The 17066-nt window shown below is 40.6% G+C and overlaps 2 protein-coding genes across 2 annotated transcripts in view; one reads left to right on the top strand and one right to left on the bottom strand.

Annotated features, from left to right (window-relative positions):
• Positions 1-17066, top strand: part of LOC307201264 (angiogenin-3-like) — a 346417-nt gene that overhangs the window by 78856 nt on the left and 250495 nt on the right. The gene's annotated exons all lie outside the window — the stretch shown is intronic.
• On the bottom strand, positions 1373-7283 carry LOC307201348 (C-type lectin-like). Its single transcript, XM_079950456.1, has 6 exons — positions 7235-7283; positions 6032-6112; positions 5713-5804; positions 3004-3144; positions 2379-2493; positions 1373-1580 (listed from the first exon to the last, which is right to left on the bottom strand). The coding sequence occupies exons 2-6, from the start codon at positions 6096-6098 to the stop codon at positions 1513-1515; spliced, it is 483 nt and encodes a 160-aa protein (XP_079806582.1). The 5' UTR covers positions 6099-6112; positions 7235-7283; the 3' UTR covers positions 1373-1512.

Here is a 17066-nt window from a genome sequence, read left to right as displayed (position 1 = left end):
ACAGTTCCTGAGATGGTAGAGTGAGTGCTGGTCTACTTTGGAAACCATCATATGCAATTTTGAATCAAGATGTTGGGCAGGGGTATTCCAAACTGCACTGATTTGAACTCTTTTGAATATATTATCTCCAGGATGAACAGGTTAAATCTGTTATGATACACTGGGGGAGGGACTTGGGGCATAATATCCAACTCTCATCCTGGGAGAGGTTATGGAAAACTGATCTGAAATTTTCGGCATGCTGTACGTTGAAATAAAATTATATGAAAATGATGTACCGTTGGTATTTAACTCATAGTAAGTTAGCAAAAATGTATGAGACAGGTACAAATATCTGCTGGAAATGTAAAGAAAAAGAAGGCACCTTTTATCATATGTGGTGGATGTTTAAGGTAACAAAAGCATTCTTGGAAGTGATATGTAAAGAATTGGAAAAAAAAGTTTGAAATAACTTTTATATAAAAAAAACCAGAGGCTTTTTTATTAGGAATTGTAGATGCTGAAATTCCAAGGGAGCAGAAAAGGCTTTTTATGTATGCAACGACAGCTGCATGGATGCTGTTAGCCCAGAGATGGAAAGAAGATAAAGTCCCTACCAGAGAAGAATGGCAAATTAAACTGTTGGACTATGCTGAAATGGCAAAACTGACCGGGAAAGTTCAGAAACCAGGAAGACCAAACCTTTAATAAGAAATGGGAAAAATATATATTTTACCTAGAAGACCACTGTAAGCAGCTGAAAACACTAGCAGGACCACAATAACACTTGTAATGTGATGAAATTATGGATATAATGGAGTTATAAAAAACTTGGTTTATGGGGAAAAGATGCAGTAGAAAAGGGTAACAATAGAACCCACAGAGGGGAAGGTGGTAAGTCCAAAGATTCAGAGGAAGTGGTATGATTATAATTTTAAATTTGTAAAACCAAATAAAATTCATTTTGGAAAAAGAAAAGAATATATTATATCCCATTTTGATTTGATGGTTCCTGGAAAATGCAGAGGTTTTGGCCTATATTTGGATATAACTGGATGTCTTTTTGAATCTAAGTGGTGGACTGAATCTTGAAAAAACTGCACTGATGTTAATGTCTTGCTTGATGCCTTGCATGATATAAGCAGCAGTGCAGGGATGATGCTCCTTAGGTACAATGTTCCTGCTTCCCTGGGACTTCCATGAAAGGAGTACAACTCACCCACCCCCATCATGTTGAGATTTGCAACACTGGAAGTGGAGTTGTAAGTACGGCTGGATGGAGGAGGATAGCAGTGCACTAGGAAGTATATGCCTATGAGAGAATTTATTAGGATTACACAGAGTTGAAGCCACAAGAAAATGTCAAAGATGGAGACTGAAGAAGACAACGCTATAGACATGAATGTTTATTTTAGAGTCATTGGAGACAGCTGGTCTTTCTCTTTGAGGGATGTTGGAGGAGAAAATGATACCAGAGGCATCTGACTTCAGTCAAAGCTCCCAGCTGGCACTGTTGGGAACTGTAGGACTGCTTTACAGCTCTTGCTTGCAAATGAAGGTATTCATTTGATCACATCTTTTATCATTCCACTTCCGTAAATCTGAAATTTGAGATAATAGACTCATACATCAGTTTGGCAACCACTGTTTTCTGGATAAAGTATATAAATGAAGATAATTACATGCAACCAACCTATGCAGATTGGATATAGTCAAAGCCTTCTAACTCATGCTCAACAAATGGACCCCTGCTGATTTGGTGTACAGAGTAATTAATTTGTGAACCTTGGTACAGATAAGCACATGGCTGAGTGTTGTATCCAACCGACTTATCCTCAGAGTAAACTCTTTAAATTTAATGGATTGTAGGAAGTGATGAGGTATGAGTGATGATTGTAGGTAGTGATAAGAGGGACGCGGATGGCGCTGTGGGTTAAATCACAGAGCCTAGGACTTGCTGATCAGAAGGTCAGTGGTTTGAATCCCCGCAACGGGGTGAGCTCCCGTTGCTCGGTCCCTGCTCCTGCCAACCTAGTGGTTCAAAAGCACGTCAAAGTGCAAGTGGATAAATAGGTACCGCTCCGGCGGGAAGGTAAACAGCGTTTCTGTGTGCTGCTCTGATTCGCCAGAAGCCGCTTAGTCATGCTGGCCACATGACCCGGAAGCTATACGCTGGCTCCCTTGGCCAATAAAGCGAGATGAGCACCGCAACCCCAGAATCGGCCGTGACTGGACCTAATGGTCAGGGGTCCCTTTACCTTTACCTAGGTAGTGATGACTAAGTACAACTTTGTTTGATAGAATCTGGAGAAATATTGGCAATGGATGGAGAAGCAGATGGCAATGTAAAATCCATGTTGCAAATGTCTTTTTCTCAACCCTGGAAATGTTTTCCTTACCAGAGACAAGCAGCAACTCCACACAATACTCCACGCCACCCGAGTTGTTTGGTTCCCCTGTTTTCCAGCTTCGGTAATTGAAGGTTGATTCGTCAGCCCACCTCCAACGCCCATTCTGCAGGAATGATATGGAAGAGATCATGCAGTCATTTGAAATGAGGAGCTCCGTTAAAAGATCATGTGGAGCATTGAAACAAAATAAAGAAATTCCTTCCAGTAGCACATTAGAGACCAACTAAGTTTGTTATTGGGTTGTTATGTGGAGCATTGGTCAGAGCGAAGTGATTGCCATTTAGGATGGAGACATTAGAGGACCCCCATAAACATAATGGAGAAGTTAAATATTGGATTAATCCTGGGAGATGATTGAAATAAGGACAGAATGGTGGTGTTAAGAAGCCACTATTCAATGATTAGGGGTGCCAACTTGAATAAAATATTGGGAAGGGAGCAGGTAAGGCAAGGCCCCTATAATCTATCACGCATTTGAATGACAGTGCCCAATAATGGGGGGAAGGGGCTGGCCCACTCAAATATTTTATGGGGGGGAGGGACCTCAGCCCCTAAGAGCTGGCTCCTACATCACTGACAATGGCCTGAAATAGAATAAGAGAATACAACTCACCTGACGGGGATCTTGGAGCCCAATCCAAACATTACTTGGATTTTTCTGGTATGTGGCAATGTGCTTGGCTACCAAGGCTGCCTCTTTCTCAGTGAGGATAGAGGCAAGGTGGGTCCCACGACCATAGCTCTGGCACTCAATCTAAAAATGGAAGAAATGAAGGATACTTTGTCACAATTCAATGCCCCACTAGCATGGGCGGGGGATGAATTCAATTCAGTTCCCATTTAAAAGCCAATCCCTCACGTTCAAACTGTCCAACAAGAAAAAAAAGATAAGGAAGGAAGGAGACTGAAACACAGGCATATATTGAAATTCACACTTAAAGAGCATGCATTAGGGGAAAGTATGCATTAAAAGGAATCCATGGGTGAAGACAACATGTACAATGAATCATATGAGGGAAAGGTACAAACTGCATAGAAAACTGTGTTTGCCAGGATAAATTTGAACTAAAATGCTGAAGAATTTTCATGAGAAATAAATAAACAAACAAATGACAGATTGCTTCAGAAATATGAGGAACGGAATTTAAAATTGGAAGAATGAGATACTGCAAGAAAAACACACACCACATATTCGTACCTACCAATACCAAAGTGAAATTCTCAAAATGTGAGGTTCCCTGTGGAACTTGTCAGATGCAATGTTACTATTCTGACAGCACCTCCAGACTCTGAGTATTTTGCATGAGGAATTGAAGGACAAACCAACATGCAATCAGAGGGAATAAAAGTGATCTGCGATTTTAGGGCAATAAATCTACTACAGAAACAATAATTTTTGAGGTTAGGAAAGTGATGGAGAAATGCTTAGAAAAGTGTGGGATGGATGGACGATTAATAGGATGTTATATAAACACTCATGCAAATTAAGATGAATGTTCATTGTTGTATAATCTCTCTACATTCTAATACTTAAGGTTTTTGCAACCAAATAAGGAAACAAAGCTGAATACAAAGATCACATGAGGGAGCTGTAAACTGGTCTTCTAACAAACTGAAAATCAGCATTATTTTAATTGTTAATATTGTGAAAGCTTCAGAAAGACAGAATATGTGTTTGGCTATATTTAAGGAAATTTGAGCTTGAAGGATTTCCTTTGGAATATCAAACTGATATTAGCTCAAACTCTGCAATCCAGGAGATTAACTTTCCATCCATCTTGCTGCATTCTCTTTGTGACACTCCAGACCACACAACCCACTAGTAAACCATAGGATGTAAACCAGCCTTTCTCAACCTGTGGGTCCCCAGATGTTGTTGAACTACACCTCCCATCACCCCTGGCTAGCAAGGCCAGAGCTCAGGGATGATGGGAGTTTACATAGCTGTCAACGTTTCCCTTTTTAAAAGGGAAATTCCCTTATTCCGAATAGGATTCCTTGCAAAAAAAGGAAAAAGTTGACAGCTATGGAGTCGTAGTACAACAACATCTGGGGACCCACAGGTTGAGAACTGCTGAAACCAACCCGTTCTCTAAAGCTATGAAGATTTGCAGGAGTGTAGCATTTACCTTGAGTTGGTAAAGCCACTTCCGCGCTGGAGAGGAGGTGGAGTTGTGGGCCCCATGCCCACTTCACATGCGCGGGGGCTGACTCACAGCCCCCACGAGACTGGAGGAATCCTTGGACATGTCATCCCCCTGGCCAGCCAATTGGCGGTATTGACTTAGGCATTGGTTGGCCGATGACTTAGGCCAATTGGCTGGCCAGGGAGGCGTGGCCCGGGCTAATTAGGGCCGGTACGGCTGAGGATTTCCCTCTCTTCTTTGCTCCAGCTGCTCCGATTTCCACCCCGCCCACCCTTAGGTTTGGCTCTACGACATTGCTATGGACTTCAGTTGGTCGCTGTCAAGGGGCCTGGTAGGAATTTTTTCCACTTGGCAAATTGGCACCAGCCATTTGGTTTTTCACCTACCTCCTAGCAAATCGTCACTACTTCCTCGGCATTGGTGGTTAGGCATTGGTAAGGGTATTGTTATGCAGATGAGGGGGGAGGAAGCGCTATCACCTTCCCCCAAATTGAAGGGTAGTCCGGTAAAGGATTCCAGGGGGCGTTGCCCTGTCCGAAGCCTATGGAGGTGTGGGCCTAAGGCACACCCCCGAGCTGTGACCCCGGGGAAGCTCCTAGTTGATGTACATCAACAGGACTCCCCTTACTGGCAGTTAACCCTTCAAGCAATCAGGCTGAAGCCGGTTAGTCGATAGGACCAATGCCTAAGTCAATACCGCTCAATTCCTGCAATCAATAAAGTTGTGGCCTTTTTCGCCCATTAACCTTAAACACTGTGTCTTGTGTCTTATTTTCCAAGGGGGGGGGGGAGGTGGGTACTCGCCAGGCAAATCCCTTTGGAAGTCACAGGAAGCTAAGTGGCCTCTTGTAATATCTGAGTCTATTCACAAATATGCATGTTGAGCACAGGTGGAGGGTCAAAACAAACACTTCAGTAAGCCCAAGTTTGCATATTCCAGATGATCTCTACAGAGGCAAACACAATGTCTGACCCCCCCTTTTTTTAGCCCACATGCCTTTTCCTAAAACTGCACACTATTGTTCTTTTCATGCACAGATGACTTGTTTCTTCTGCTGGGTTGGTAAACTACTTCACCTTATCATAACAAATCAAATCTCTTTTGTTGAGTCTAAGATGCTTCTCATGTACTTTCACATAACATTATGCTTTCGTAGGAGAGGGATGCGCCTTACCTCAGCATCTTCCCATGACATCTTAAAATCAAAATAAGCATAGCAGTTGCCCTGGTTTTGCATCCAGTCCCTGGGACATGAGCTGGTCTTGGCTGTATGGAGAAAGAAGGAAGAAAATAAAGAGGACCAAAAGAACTAAGAGTTTGCTCTTTAGCTATATCATTGGTGATCCCATGAGGAAAACAGAATATTTTAAAACCCTGCTCTTTTGTCCCAATAGGATTAGCTGGGCTGCTCTCCATTCAAAATCTAAGGAGTACCTTTTTAGTGACTGCTTAGCCCTATGAAAGACTTCTGGGTGATGTGGTATAATGCTCACCTCCTGGGAAAGAACTGGAGACCAGAATTCCAAGAAGGTAAAGGCTGAACTTGGTGACGAATCCCATCTTCCTTTGTTTACCTTTGGAAAAGAGTAATGTACCATGAATTCAAGAGGTGCATTCATGGAATGTCATTGATCCAGGGTGGTGATTGAAGGGAGGGGAAAGTATTTTTCTGTGTTTAAAATAACAATTATATTTTATTTGAACTTTTATTTGAAGATTGGAGGAAGAAGAAAGAATTTAAAGTTTCAAATTGTCAGGGTTGATGAATCATACACACTAATGGGACTTCCACACTAGGAATTTAAATGTGGAATTGCCATTCTTTGCCTGGTAAAAGTGGAGTCAACTGTAAAAGTGGAGCTGTTGAAATGTAGAAAGCTTTATAGAGAAAGGTTGGAGACCATTGAGCAGGTGACTGTAAAACCCTCCAGCTGGAAGCACCTTAAGTATTGATGAAAAACAACAGCGCTTGCTTTCTGGTATCTGTTTTCTGTATGGCAGGGGTGGCCAACTCCCAAGAGACTGCAATCTACTCACAGAGTTAAAAACTGGCCGTGATTTACCCCCCCTTTGGGGGGTTTAGATCAAAGTTGTTGAGCTTCTTTGGAAGGAGCCACTGATCTACCAGTGATCTACCACAGACATCCAGTGAGCTACCGGTAGATCACAATCTACCTGTTGGAGGTGCCTGCTATATGGAAAACGATTTACTCCCAAGCAAATGTGATGATTCAAAATCAGGGTTGTTTCAGTCTACTTTCTGCATTGTCCAAGCAGCTACACGTAAACAAACGGTTTTGCATATTCCTTATGTCAGAGGTATGTCATGTGGCCCTTTTAGAGGGTGTTGGACTGGAACTATCATCATTCTCAACCATTAGACATACTTTCTGGGGCTGATGGGAGTTGGAGTCCAGCAATATTTTGAGGTCTCTGGGGAGCTTAAACTGGGGAGTGTTCTACTTCTTCTTCTACTACACCCATGCCCTTGCTTTCTTCTCCTCAACTTCTCAACCCACAAACCCACATAGTATATGTAAACTTACTTACCTGCGAGAACTGAATGAGACTTTGATGGAAGAAGGATGTGGACAGATATGTGGGTATAGGGTTTAATGCTAGTGAGAGCCCCAAATACAAAATATAAATCAGTAGCCATAGCATCAGAAGTGAGTTTGTGATTGTCTTCAACTTACCCAAGTTTCGTCCTGTGAGGTGATGGATATCGCGTTATGCAGGGGCAAGTTTGTCTCTGAAGCTGCTGCCTCGATTCTTAAATAGATCTTGGTGAAGTTGGGGGTTGGGGCAGGGAAGGGGGAAGGATGAAAGTTCAATCACTTGCCATATGTTGAGTAGATATGGATAGGAGAAATATGTTTCAATTTCCCTGAAATTCCCACAATTAGCCCATTCACTATACAGTTAGGTTTCTGGTAATGGGTTGGAAAGCAAATACCCTAAATAAAATAAGCACACATAATTGACATCAGATAATGCATCTACCATCTGGGGCTTAGTCCATATCTAGGCGGAGTACTTTTTCGATATGTTTGATTTTAAAATGAAAGGGGAACAGAGTGCACCTTTTGCTCAAGGGCACAGACTTCGCATTGTTGATACCCAACAAGAATGGCCAGCTTCCTTCAAAATGGAGTGTTTACATTGGAACATTTCCCAGTATCCTCTGCTACATGAAGGGATTCCATGATAGGCAAATCCACATGGCAAAGATTTAATGAAGCCACAACTGTGAAAATAGCTTCTATAAATTCAAACTAGTTTCCTTTTTTAATCTACATTTAAAAATGGAACTTGGTGAAGTCCATTTTTTCCATGAAAATGAAAGATGATTTCACGCCGCGGCCGCTGAAAAGGAGTGTGAGATAACTCCTCTGGGGGAGTCTCAAACAGCATGGAGATTTAGAGGGGTCGCGAAGGCTACGTGAACCCTGAAACCACAGGAGGGAATCCTGCGGGACAAGGTACCCTGCGACGCTGCCTGTGCTCGCCTGTGTTGCCGGCGTTTAACAAGGCTGGAGCTGCAGTGTAAAGGGGAGGCAACAGACTCCATGCTGTGAAGCCTCAAACTCCGAGGGAAAGCGGCGGACCTCCAACAACAGTGGAGAAGCTGGGAAGTAGCTATAAATCACTGTGGAAAAAGCAGTGGGGATAAAGAAATACTGGAAATTACTTAGATAAGATTAAAGGAACGTTTTGATAAGAACCCAGCGGAGAAGAAATAATTGGTGAAAAGGAGGAGGAGTCCATTCCTGGCAGTAAGGTGAAAAGAAAGTATAGCAAGACGCTGGTAGAGAGGAAACAAAAGAGGAAAAGAGGAAACAAGCTGCCAGTGAGTGTGTGGTGGAAAGACCTCAGACACAAAGTATAAAGTGTCAGAGGCAAGGTAACAGTTGAACTACTATATCGACTAGGGAGAGGGGAAAAAGACTTTTCTGTTTCATCGGGACAGAGAGCGCTTTAACCAGCACGGGTTTCGGTGGAGGACTTTTGCTTTTAAACCTCAGGATTGGGGAGAATTGGGACTTAAACGGAGTGTGGAATATAGGTGCCTTAGCAGCGCTCTGTGTTTAAAGACAGGGACTGTGAGACTGTGTTTAAAGTTTGTTTAAAGTTTGCTTAAAGATGGTGAGACTGTGAAAGGACTGCCATATTGAGTGAGTTAAAGGGGACCCGCCTTCTTCATCCCCAACCGGATACGTTTTTGAGCTTCAGAGACAGCTGTGATTCTCTTGATTCTTCGGGATTTAAAGAGACATACACCCCGGGATGCAAAGTTAAAGAATACGTTTTCGCAGGACCTTGCTTATGAGTTTGAGAACCCCCTGAATCTGGAAGTGTTTCTGGAGGTTCAGGTGTTTACTACATTTAATTATAAGACTCTGAGGATTTAAATACGTGTCTGAATTTAGGTACAGTTAAAACTGTATTATTAATATCTGATCTTAATTAAGGGTTAATTTTTGTGCTGTACCAATTTAGTCAATTTTGGACTCTTGTTGCAATATCTGAGAGACGTTAACCTTGTTAACCTTGTTACCTCTATATCTTACCCACATAGTATATTACATTATACAGTATACTAGGAAGAACTAAACTTAAATATACAAATGCCAAACGGTTCTAAGAAGGGGGTGGCAACACCAGCGGAAAGGAGGCCTTCAAAACAAGAAGAGGGGAAGGAGGCAAGAGATATTAGAGATTATGACAGCTTGATGGCCGAAATAAGAAAAGAATTTAAAAATAATGAACAGTATATTGAGAGAAAATTGATGGAGGTACAAGATACTCTAGACAAAAAATTGGAGGAAGTGGTAGGGGAACTGAAAGGGAAAGTTAAGGATCTCTCGGTAAAAGCTAAGGTTTTGGAGGATTCAGTGAAAAGGGTTCAAAAGGACACGAAAGACAGTAGGAAAGAGATGGACAGGATTAGATTAGAAGTTAAAGAAATAGGAGCAACACAGGAAAAGTTGTTGGACAACATGGCTATGACGCAGATGCGTCAAAATCAATCTAACCTAAAACTTAGAGGAATACCAGAGGATTTAAATGAGAATATTAGAGTTAAAGTGGTGAAAGAGCTGGCAATATGGCTAGATAGAAAAGAAGAAGAGATAAACCATTGCTTGGTAAACATATTTCGAATAAGAACAAAATCGGCCAAGGCCAGAGGGAAAAAATTGCCAGGAGATGTAATAGCCATGTTTAACTCATTGGAGATAAGAAACGAAATTTTGAAACAGAACTATGTCAAAAGGTTATATATTGAAGAAAACCCAATTATTATTTACAAAGAGATTCCTTCGAGATTTCTTCGAAGGAGGGACCCATATAAAAAATTAACAAATCAACTGAAGAAAAATGGGATCTTGTATAGATGGGAGTTTCCGGAAGGTATTTCATTCTATTTCAAAGAAAAAAAGTTTAAACTGTCCACTATCTTAGAACTTCAAAAATTTGCAAGGAGATACGAGAAGGACCTGGGGAAAATGATGGGGGAGGAGGAGGTAGAGAACCAGCAAGGAGAAGAAAAAGGAGGGAGTGAAGAAGAAGAAAGAGAGGAGAGCTCAATAGGAGAAAGAGAAGAACTAGAGGAAGGAGACAAAGAACACTAAATTGTACATAGGTTTAATAAGTTAATTAAATAGTATATAACAGATGGCATTAAAAATACTAAACTGGAATGTGAATGGATTGAACAATAAAAATAAAAGGAATCAGATTACTCACATATTACTGAAAAAGAACTGTGACTTAATATGTCTCCAAGAGACGCACATAATAAATAAGCATAAGAGATTACTAAGCAATAAGAGATTGGGAATAGATTTTGTGACATCAGATAGAGTGAAGAAAAGAGGGGTGGTAATATACATAAAGGAAAAATATGATCCACAATTATTATACAAAGATGACCAAGGGAGAGTAGTCATTGTTCAAATGGTGTTTCAGGGAGAAAAAATAATTGTTGTGGGAATATATGCCCCAAATGATAAAAAATCAGCCTTTTATTTGGAATTAGGAGACAAATTGATGGAATGGATGGACCAAAAAATGATATTGATGGGTGACTTTAACGGGGTGGTGTCCCCAAACCTAGATAAGTCAACAAAAAAACAGGAGAAGGAAGGTAAATTACCGAGATCCTTCTTTGATATGGTAAAAAATCTGGGACTGATTGATGCGTGGAGACTTAAAAACCCCACTACAAAACAATATACTTTCTTCTCAAACCCAAATCAGAGTTGGGGGAGAATAGACAGCATTTGGATTTCGAAGGAACTAACTCAAAATCTAACTAAATCGGAAATTCTTCCAAGAACTATATCTGATCATAATGCGGTCTCCATTGAGCTAAAAGGTAGAGATATCCGAACGGTTAGATGGAGGATGAATGAATTTTTATTTAATGATCAGAAGATTGTAAATAAGGCAATAGAGACAATAGAAGACTATTTTAAATGGAATTTAAATGGGGAAATTGCTATAGAGACTGTGTGGGACGCAGGAAAGGCAGTTATGAGGGGCTTCTTAATACAGAAAAATAGTCAAGTAAGAAAAGAAAAAGAGACAAAGAAGGAACAGATCCTAACACAGATTATGGAAAATGAAAGAAAGTTGACTATCAACCCCAATGAGGAGATCGCAAAACAGAATATAAAGATATTACAAGCTAAATTTTCTACAATAATCGACTAAGAGGTAGAATGGAAAATTAAAATGATGAATCAGAGAACGTTTGAGTCAGCAAATAAGATAGGAAAATACCTGGCGTGGCAAATAAGAGAAAGAAGAAAACAAAATACGATTAGTAGGATAAGGGAAGGAGAAAGGATTGTGGAAGAGCCAAAAGAGATAAGAAAGATATTTCAAAAATATTACAAGGATTTATATAAAAGAGGAAAGGAAACAAAGCAAGAAATAGACCACTTTTTACAAGTGCATCACCTAAAACGAATTTCAAAAGAAGAAAATGAGATATTAGACCAGACAATTACTCAAGAAGAGATAAAAAAGGCTATTAAAAGGATGAAAAGTGGGAAAGTCCCAGGGCCAGATGGCCTTTCAGCCAAATATTATAAAACATTAAGTAACCAAATATCCCCAGTGCTAGGAGAAGTGATGAATAATATATTAAAGGAAGGAAGGATCCCGAACACCTGGAAGGAAGCATATATTACTTTGATTCCTAAAAAAGATGCAGATACTCTGGAAGTGAAAAACTATAGGCCAATTTCATTATTAAATAATGATTATAAACTATTCACAGATATAATGGCAGAAAGATTAAAAAAGGTTTTGAACAACAAAATACATAAAGATCAAACGGGTTTCCTTCCAGGGAGGCAATTAAGGGAAAATGTAAGGAATCTGATAGATATTATTGAATATTTGGATATGAGTATAGACAGACAAGCGGCCTTGGTATTTATAGACGCTGAAAAGGCGTTTGATAACATCTCATGGGAGTTCTTGAAGAAAAGTCTGGAAACGATGGGAATGGGAGAGAAATTTAGAAGAGGGATAGAAGCAATATACAAGGAACAGAAGGCAAAATTGGTAATAAACAACACCACAACAGAATATTTTGGTATATATAAAGGAACTAGACAGGGTTGCCCCCTGTCCCTTTTACTGTTTATAACGGTACTAGAAATACTGAATGAGAGACTGAGGGGGGCAACAGAAATAAAAGGAGTGCAGGTAGGAAAGAGGGAATATAAAATCAAGGCCTTCGCAGATGACATCGTACTAACTTTAGAAGACCCAAAAAAGAGTGTAAAAGAAGCTTTACTAAAGATTGACGAATTTGGAGCCGTGGCAGGACTTAAGATAAATAAAAATAAAACCAAAATGTTGGTTAAAAATTTAACAAAGGAAGAAATAATAGATTTAGAGAGAAGGACGGAAATTGCAGTAGTTAAGAAAGTGAAGTATCTTGGGATATGGGTCACAGCTAAGAACATAAATTTATATAAGGATAACTATGATGTCACCTGGAGGAGTATAAAGAAAGACATGGAATTTTGGGGGAGGATGAAACTCTCCTTTTTGGGGAGGATAGCTGTTGTCAAAATGAATATTCTGCCTAGAATGCTATTTCTATTCCAGACCATCCCCATACTTAAAGACCTAAAACAATGTAAAGAGTGGCAGAGAGTCTTGGCAAAGTATATCTGGCAGGGGAAAAGGCCACGGATAAAAATGAAAATTTTGATAGATAAAAAAGAAAGAGGGGGCTTTTCTCTCCCGGATCTAAGTCTATACTACGAAGCGGCCTGTATACTTTGGTTAAAAGATTGGATAAAACTGGAGAATAGAGATCTACTGGATTTAGAAGGCTTTAATAATTGGTACGGATGGCATTCGTACCTTTGGTATGGGAAAGTGAAGGTCCACAAGAGCTTTCTAAATCATATTTTTAGAGGACCTTTATACCAATCATGGGAAAGGAATAAAAATCTCCTTGAAAGAAAGACCCCATGGTGGATCTCACCAATTGAGGCTTTAACGGTGAAGAAAACAAACATGGAGGAAAAAAACGCCACCTATGAGGAAATGTTAAGAAAAACAGACCAAGGGCCAAGACTTAGACCTTATGAAGAGATAAAAAATCTATTCACTGGGTGGTTGCAATACCACCAGGTGAATGACTTGCTAAAAGAGGACAAGAAGAAGTTGGGTTTTGATGACAAAAAATCAAAATTCAATGTAGAAGTAATAGAAGGTAAAAACAAAACCCTATCTAGAATCTATGACATACTTTTAGAGTGGTATACAAAGGACGAGGAGGTGAAGGAGGCAATGATTAAATGGGCAATTGACTTTGGTTATAATATCGATTTTGAAAGGTGGCTGGAAGTGTGGAATTGTAATATAAAGTTTACAGCATGTATGTCTCTGAGAGAAAATGTTTGGAAGATGCTATATAGGTGGTACCACACCCCTGTGAAGTTGGCCAAAATGTATAGACTAAAAGATAAGAAATGCTGGAAATGTGGGGAGGTGGAGGGTGACCTATATCATCTATGGTGGACATGCAAAAAGGTGAAAGGCTTTTGGGAATCGGTTTACAATGAGCTTAAAAGAATATTTAAATACACTTTTCCCAAAAGACCCGAAGCCTTTTTGCTGGGAATGACGGGTAAAGATATTAAGAAAGAAGATAGAACGATATTCCTCTATGCCACCACAGCAGCGAGAATTTTATTGGCACAATATTGGAAAGTGGAAACTATCCCCAATATAAATGATTGGCAAATTAAAATGATAAATTATGCTGAGCTTGATAAATTAACAGGTAAATTAAGAGACCACGATGAACAGAAATCTCTGAATAATTGGAGTAAATACTGGAACTATATTGGAATAAATGCTTAATGTGATTGGCGGGGTCAGAACAATACTACCAGCGTGTGAATTTAGGCCTATAGATTAAAAATCAAATACGTAATGGAAGCAGATATTTGATACTTACCAAAAGGATGGAAGGAAGTCCAGGAGGTGGTTTTTGCGTGTGTGTTTTTTTTTTTTTTTTTTAAATCGTTTACTGTTTTGTGAAACAGCCAGATTAATCTATCTTTGTATAGTTAGAGAGAGGAAAAAGTTGGCTTGTATATCCTGACGCTTTTTTTTGTGTGTGTTTTTTTTGTTATAATTTTTTCTTTTGTATCTGTTTGTATGTTTGTTATGTGTATAACCTCAATAAAAATGTATTTAGGAAAAAAAAAAAGAAAATGAAAGATGATTTCTTTCATTCTTTCAGGGAGAACTGATATCTCAATCTCTTTGCTGCCCATGCTCTTTTGCTTTAGGTTTTCCTCCTCCCTGGTTCAATTCCAGGATTTCCAGGATTGTTTTTAAATATGCTGTAAGCCGCCCAGAGTGGCTGGGTTGTTGATGTTGCTGTTGTTGTTGTGGCTGGGAGAAAATCTAGACAGGGATAAGGGTGGGTTTCAGCTCTCATCACCCCCCACTAGCATCCAGTTTACTCAATTATTTATTATTTGTTGAAATTCTATACCGCCTAATACCCAGAGGTCTCAGGGTGGTTCACATAAAAAGATCACAGTATATATATATATATATATATATATATGCCATTGCTCAATAATACCTCCCCCCAAAGGGCCACATACCCAAGGGTATGGGATGGGATGTTGATCAGGTCAACCAAAGGCCTGGTTAAAAGCGAATGTTTTTGTCTGGCACTTAAAGGTTTTTAATGAAAGCGCTAGCTAAACTTCCCTGGGGAGAGCATTCCATAGACGGGGAGCCACGGCAGAGAAGGCCTGTTCTCATGTTGCCACCCTCCAGTCCACTTCAGGAGGTGACACACGAAGGAGGGCCTCAGAAGATGATCTCATGTTCATATGGAAAGAGGCTGTTCTATCACTAGTGAAGCACGTGAACGTAAGCAGGTACTCGCTTAGTGTAAAATAAAGATCAGGCAGACTCAGCAATGGAGAATAAGAAGGTGAAGTTTATTGCCAGGCAATAAGGACCCAGTTTGGAATTTCTTCCAAAAGGAACTGGGACCCCGATTGACAGAAATCCAGAGGTCTTTATACCTGAGCAGATGACAGCAAATCATAGATCATGAGACAACCATGAGGCAGTCACGATATTGCCGGTGAAAATTAGCCAATTAGCAAGCTTCTTGCCATGCTACCAGCTCCTGGTCAAGCACTGGTCAAGCACGGAGTTCTAGTTCTGCTTTCCGTTGCTTGCAGTGACGCTCTGTCTAACCTATCCCCTAGTTATGACAGGACAGGGAGTTTGGAGATTTTGTGGTTTTGCTCTTCCTGTTCTGTGGATTAATTTAGCCTGTATCTGAGGGGATTTTGTACCAGAATCTCTGATTCACGTCTTCCCCTTGTCCAGGGTACACGGATGTTTGTAGGGGAAAGGTCGGCTCCTAATTTTGCTGTTTCAAGCAGTATGCAGTTAGCTAAGGCACAGCTTCCCTTTGATTCAAAATGGATTATAAAATACTGTAAGCCCTGATTATGTGTGAGCATATATGAATATATTGATTACTGATAACTGATTACAGTGGTGCCTCGCAAGACGAAAAGAATCCATTCCGCGAGTCTCTTTGTCTAGCGGTTTTTTTGTCTTGCGAAGCAAGCCCATTGACGGCTTAGCGGATTAGCGCTATTAGCGGTTTAGCGGCTTTTAGCGGAATTTAGCGGCTTAGTGGCTTAGCGGATAAGCGGATAAGCGGCTTAGCGGCTTAGAAAAGGGGGGGAGGAAACCCCCCCGCAGGAACTCGCAAGACATTTTCGTCTTGCGAAGCAAGCCCATAGGAAATTCGTTTTGCGAAGCACCTCCAAAACAGAAAACTCTTTCGTCTAGCGAGTTTTCCGTCTTGCGAGGTATTTGTCTTGCGGGGCACCACTGTATATGGATAGCATAGGGGTAGCCCTTCTTCCTTGCCTCACTAGAATATTATGGAAAGAGGTGGAACCTACTACTAGAGTATTGTGTAGATAGCCCCTGGTATCTGCTACTAAACCTCTGTGGCCACTGTATTTTTCTGGTGACAGCAATTTCCTCACACACAACCCCTCACAGCACTTGGGTGCTTAATAATAATAATAATAATAATAATAATAATAATAATAATAATAAATTTTATTTATATCCCGCCCTCCCCAGCCGAAACCGGGCTCATGGTGGCTAACAACACTGAAATAGTGCAACATTATAAAAACATTATAAAAATTAATTAAAATCAAAATTGATGGCAACCATAAACCAAAGTTTTGTAAAGATTGCCAAAGGAGGGAGTCAGGCTGTGCCCTGACCAAAGGCCTAGTGGAACAGCTCTGTCTTGCAGGCCCTGCGGAAAGATGTCAAGTCCTGCAGGGCCCTAGTCTCTTGTGACAGAGCGTTCCACCAGGTTGGAGCCGCAGCCGAAAAAGCCCTGGCTCTAGTTGAGGCCAGCCTAACCTCTCTGTGGCCTGGGACCTTCAAGATGTTTTTATTTGAAGACTGTAAGTTCCTCTGTGGGGCATACCAGGAGAGGCGGTCCCGTAGGTACGAGGGTCCTAGGCCATATAGGGCTTTGAAGGTTAAAACCAGCACCTTAAACCTGATCCTATACTCCACCGGGAGCCAGTGCAGCTGGTATAGCACCGGATGAATGTGATCTCGCAGCGAAGACCCCGTAAGGAGTCTCGCTGCGGCATTCTGCACCCGCTGGAGTTTTTGGGTCAGTCTCCACCAGGGCAGAGATAGGAGTTTTGTTTGTTTGTTTGTTTTGAAGAGCATCTAGCGTGGGTGTAAGTAGGGATGCTGGTCTGAATATCTCTTTTACAGGAACAGAGAAAATATTCTCACAGCATCCAGAAGTCTGAGTTTAAATATGTATGTCCACTGTCAGATTATTTAAATTACACTTGATGCTTTGCATGTTTGTATGGGGATTTTTTTTCTTAACACACACACACACACACACACACACACACACATCACACGTCTTTTGCGTATAAAGTTTAATTCAGA

The sequence above is a fragment of the Podarcis cretensis genome (genome assembly GCF_951804945.1).
Source record: "Podarcis cretensis genome assembly, chromosome: 13".
Classification (NCBI taxonomy): domain Eukaryota; kingdom Metazoa; phylum Chordata; class Lepidosauria; order Squamata; family Lacertidae; genus Podarcis; species Podarcis cretensis.
Note: the sequence above shows the minus strand (reverse complement) of the source record. Positions and strands in the feature narration are given on the sequence as shown.

Coding starts and splice junctions, on each gene's coding strand:
- LOC307201348 (XM_079950456.1), bottom strand. CDS start 6,098: ATGGGATTCGTCACCAAGTTCAGCCTTTACCTTCTTGGAATTCTGGTC. Junction 5,805..6,031: donor CTCCAGTTCTTTCCCAGGAG/GTGAGCATTATA, acceptor TTCTCCATACAG/CCAAGACCAGCTCATGTCCC. Junction 1,581..2,378: donor GGAGTTGCTGCTTGTCTCTG/GTAAGGAAAACA, acceptor CTCAAATTTCAG/ATTTACGGAAGTGGAATGAT.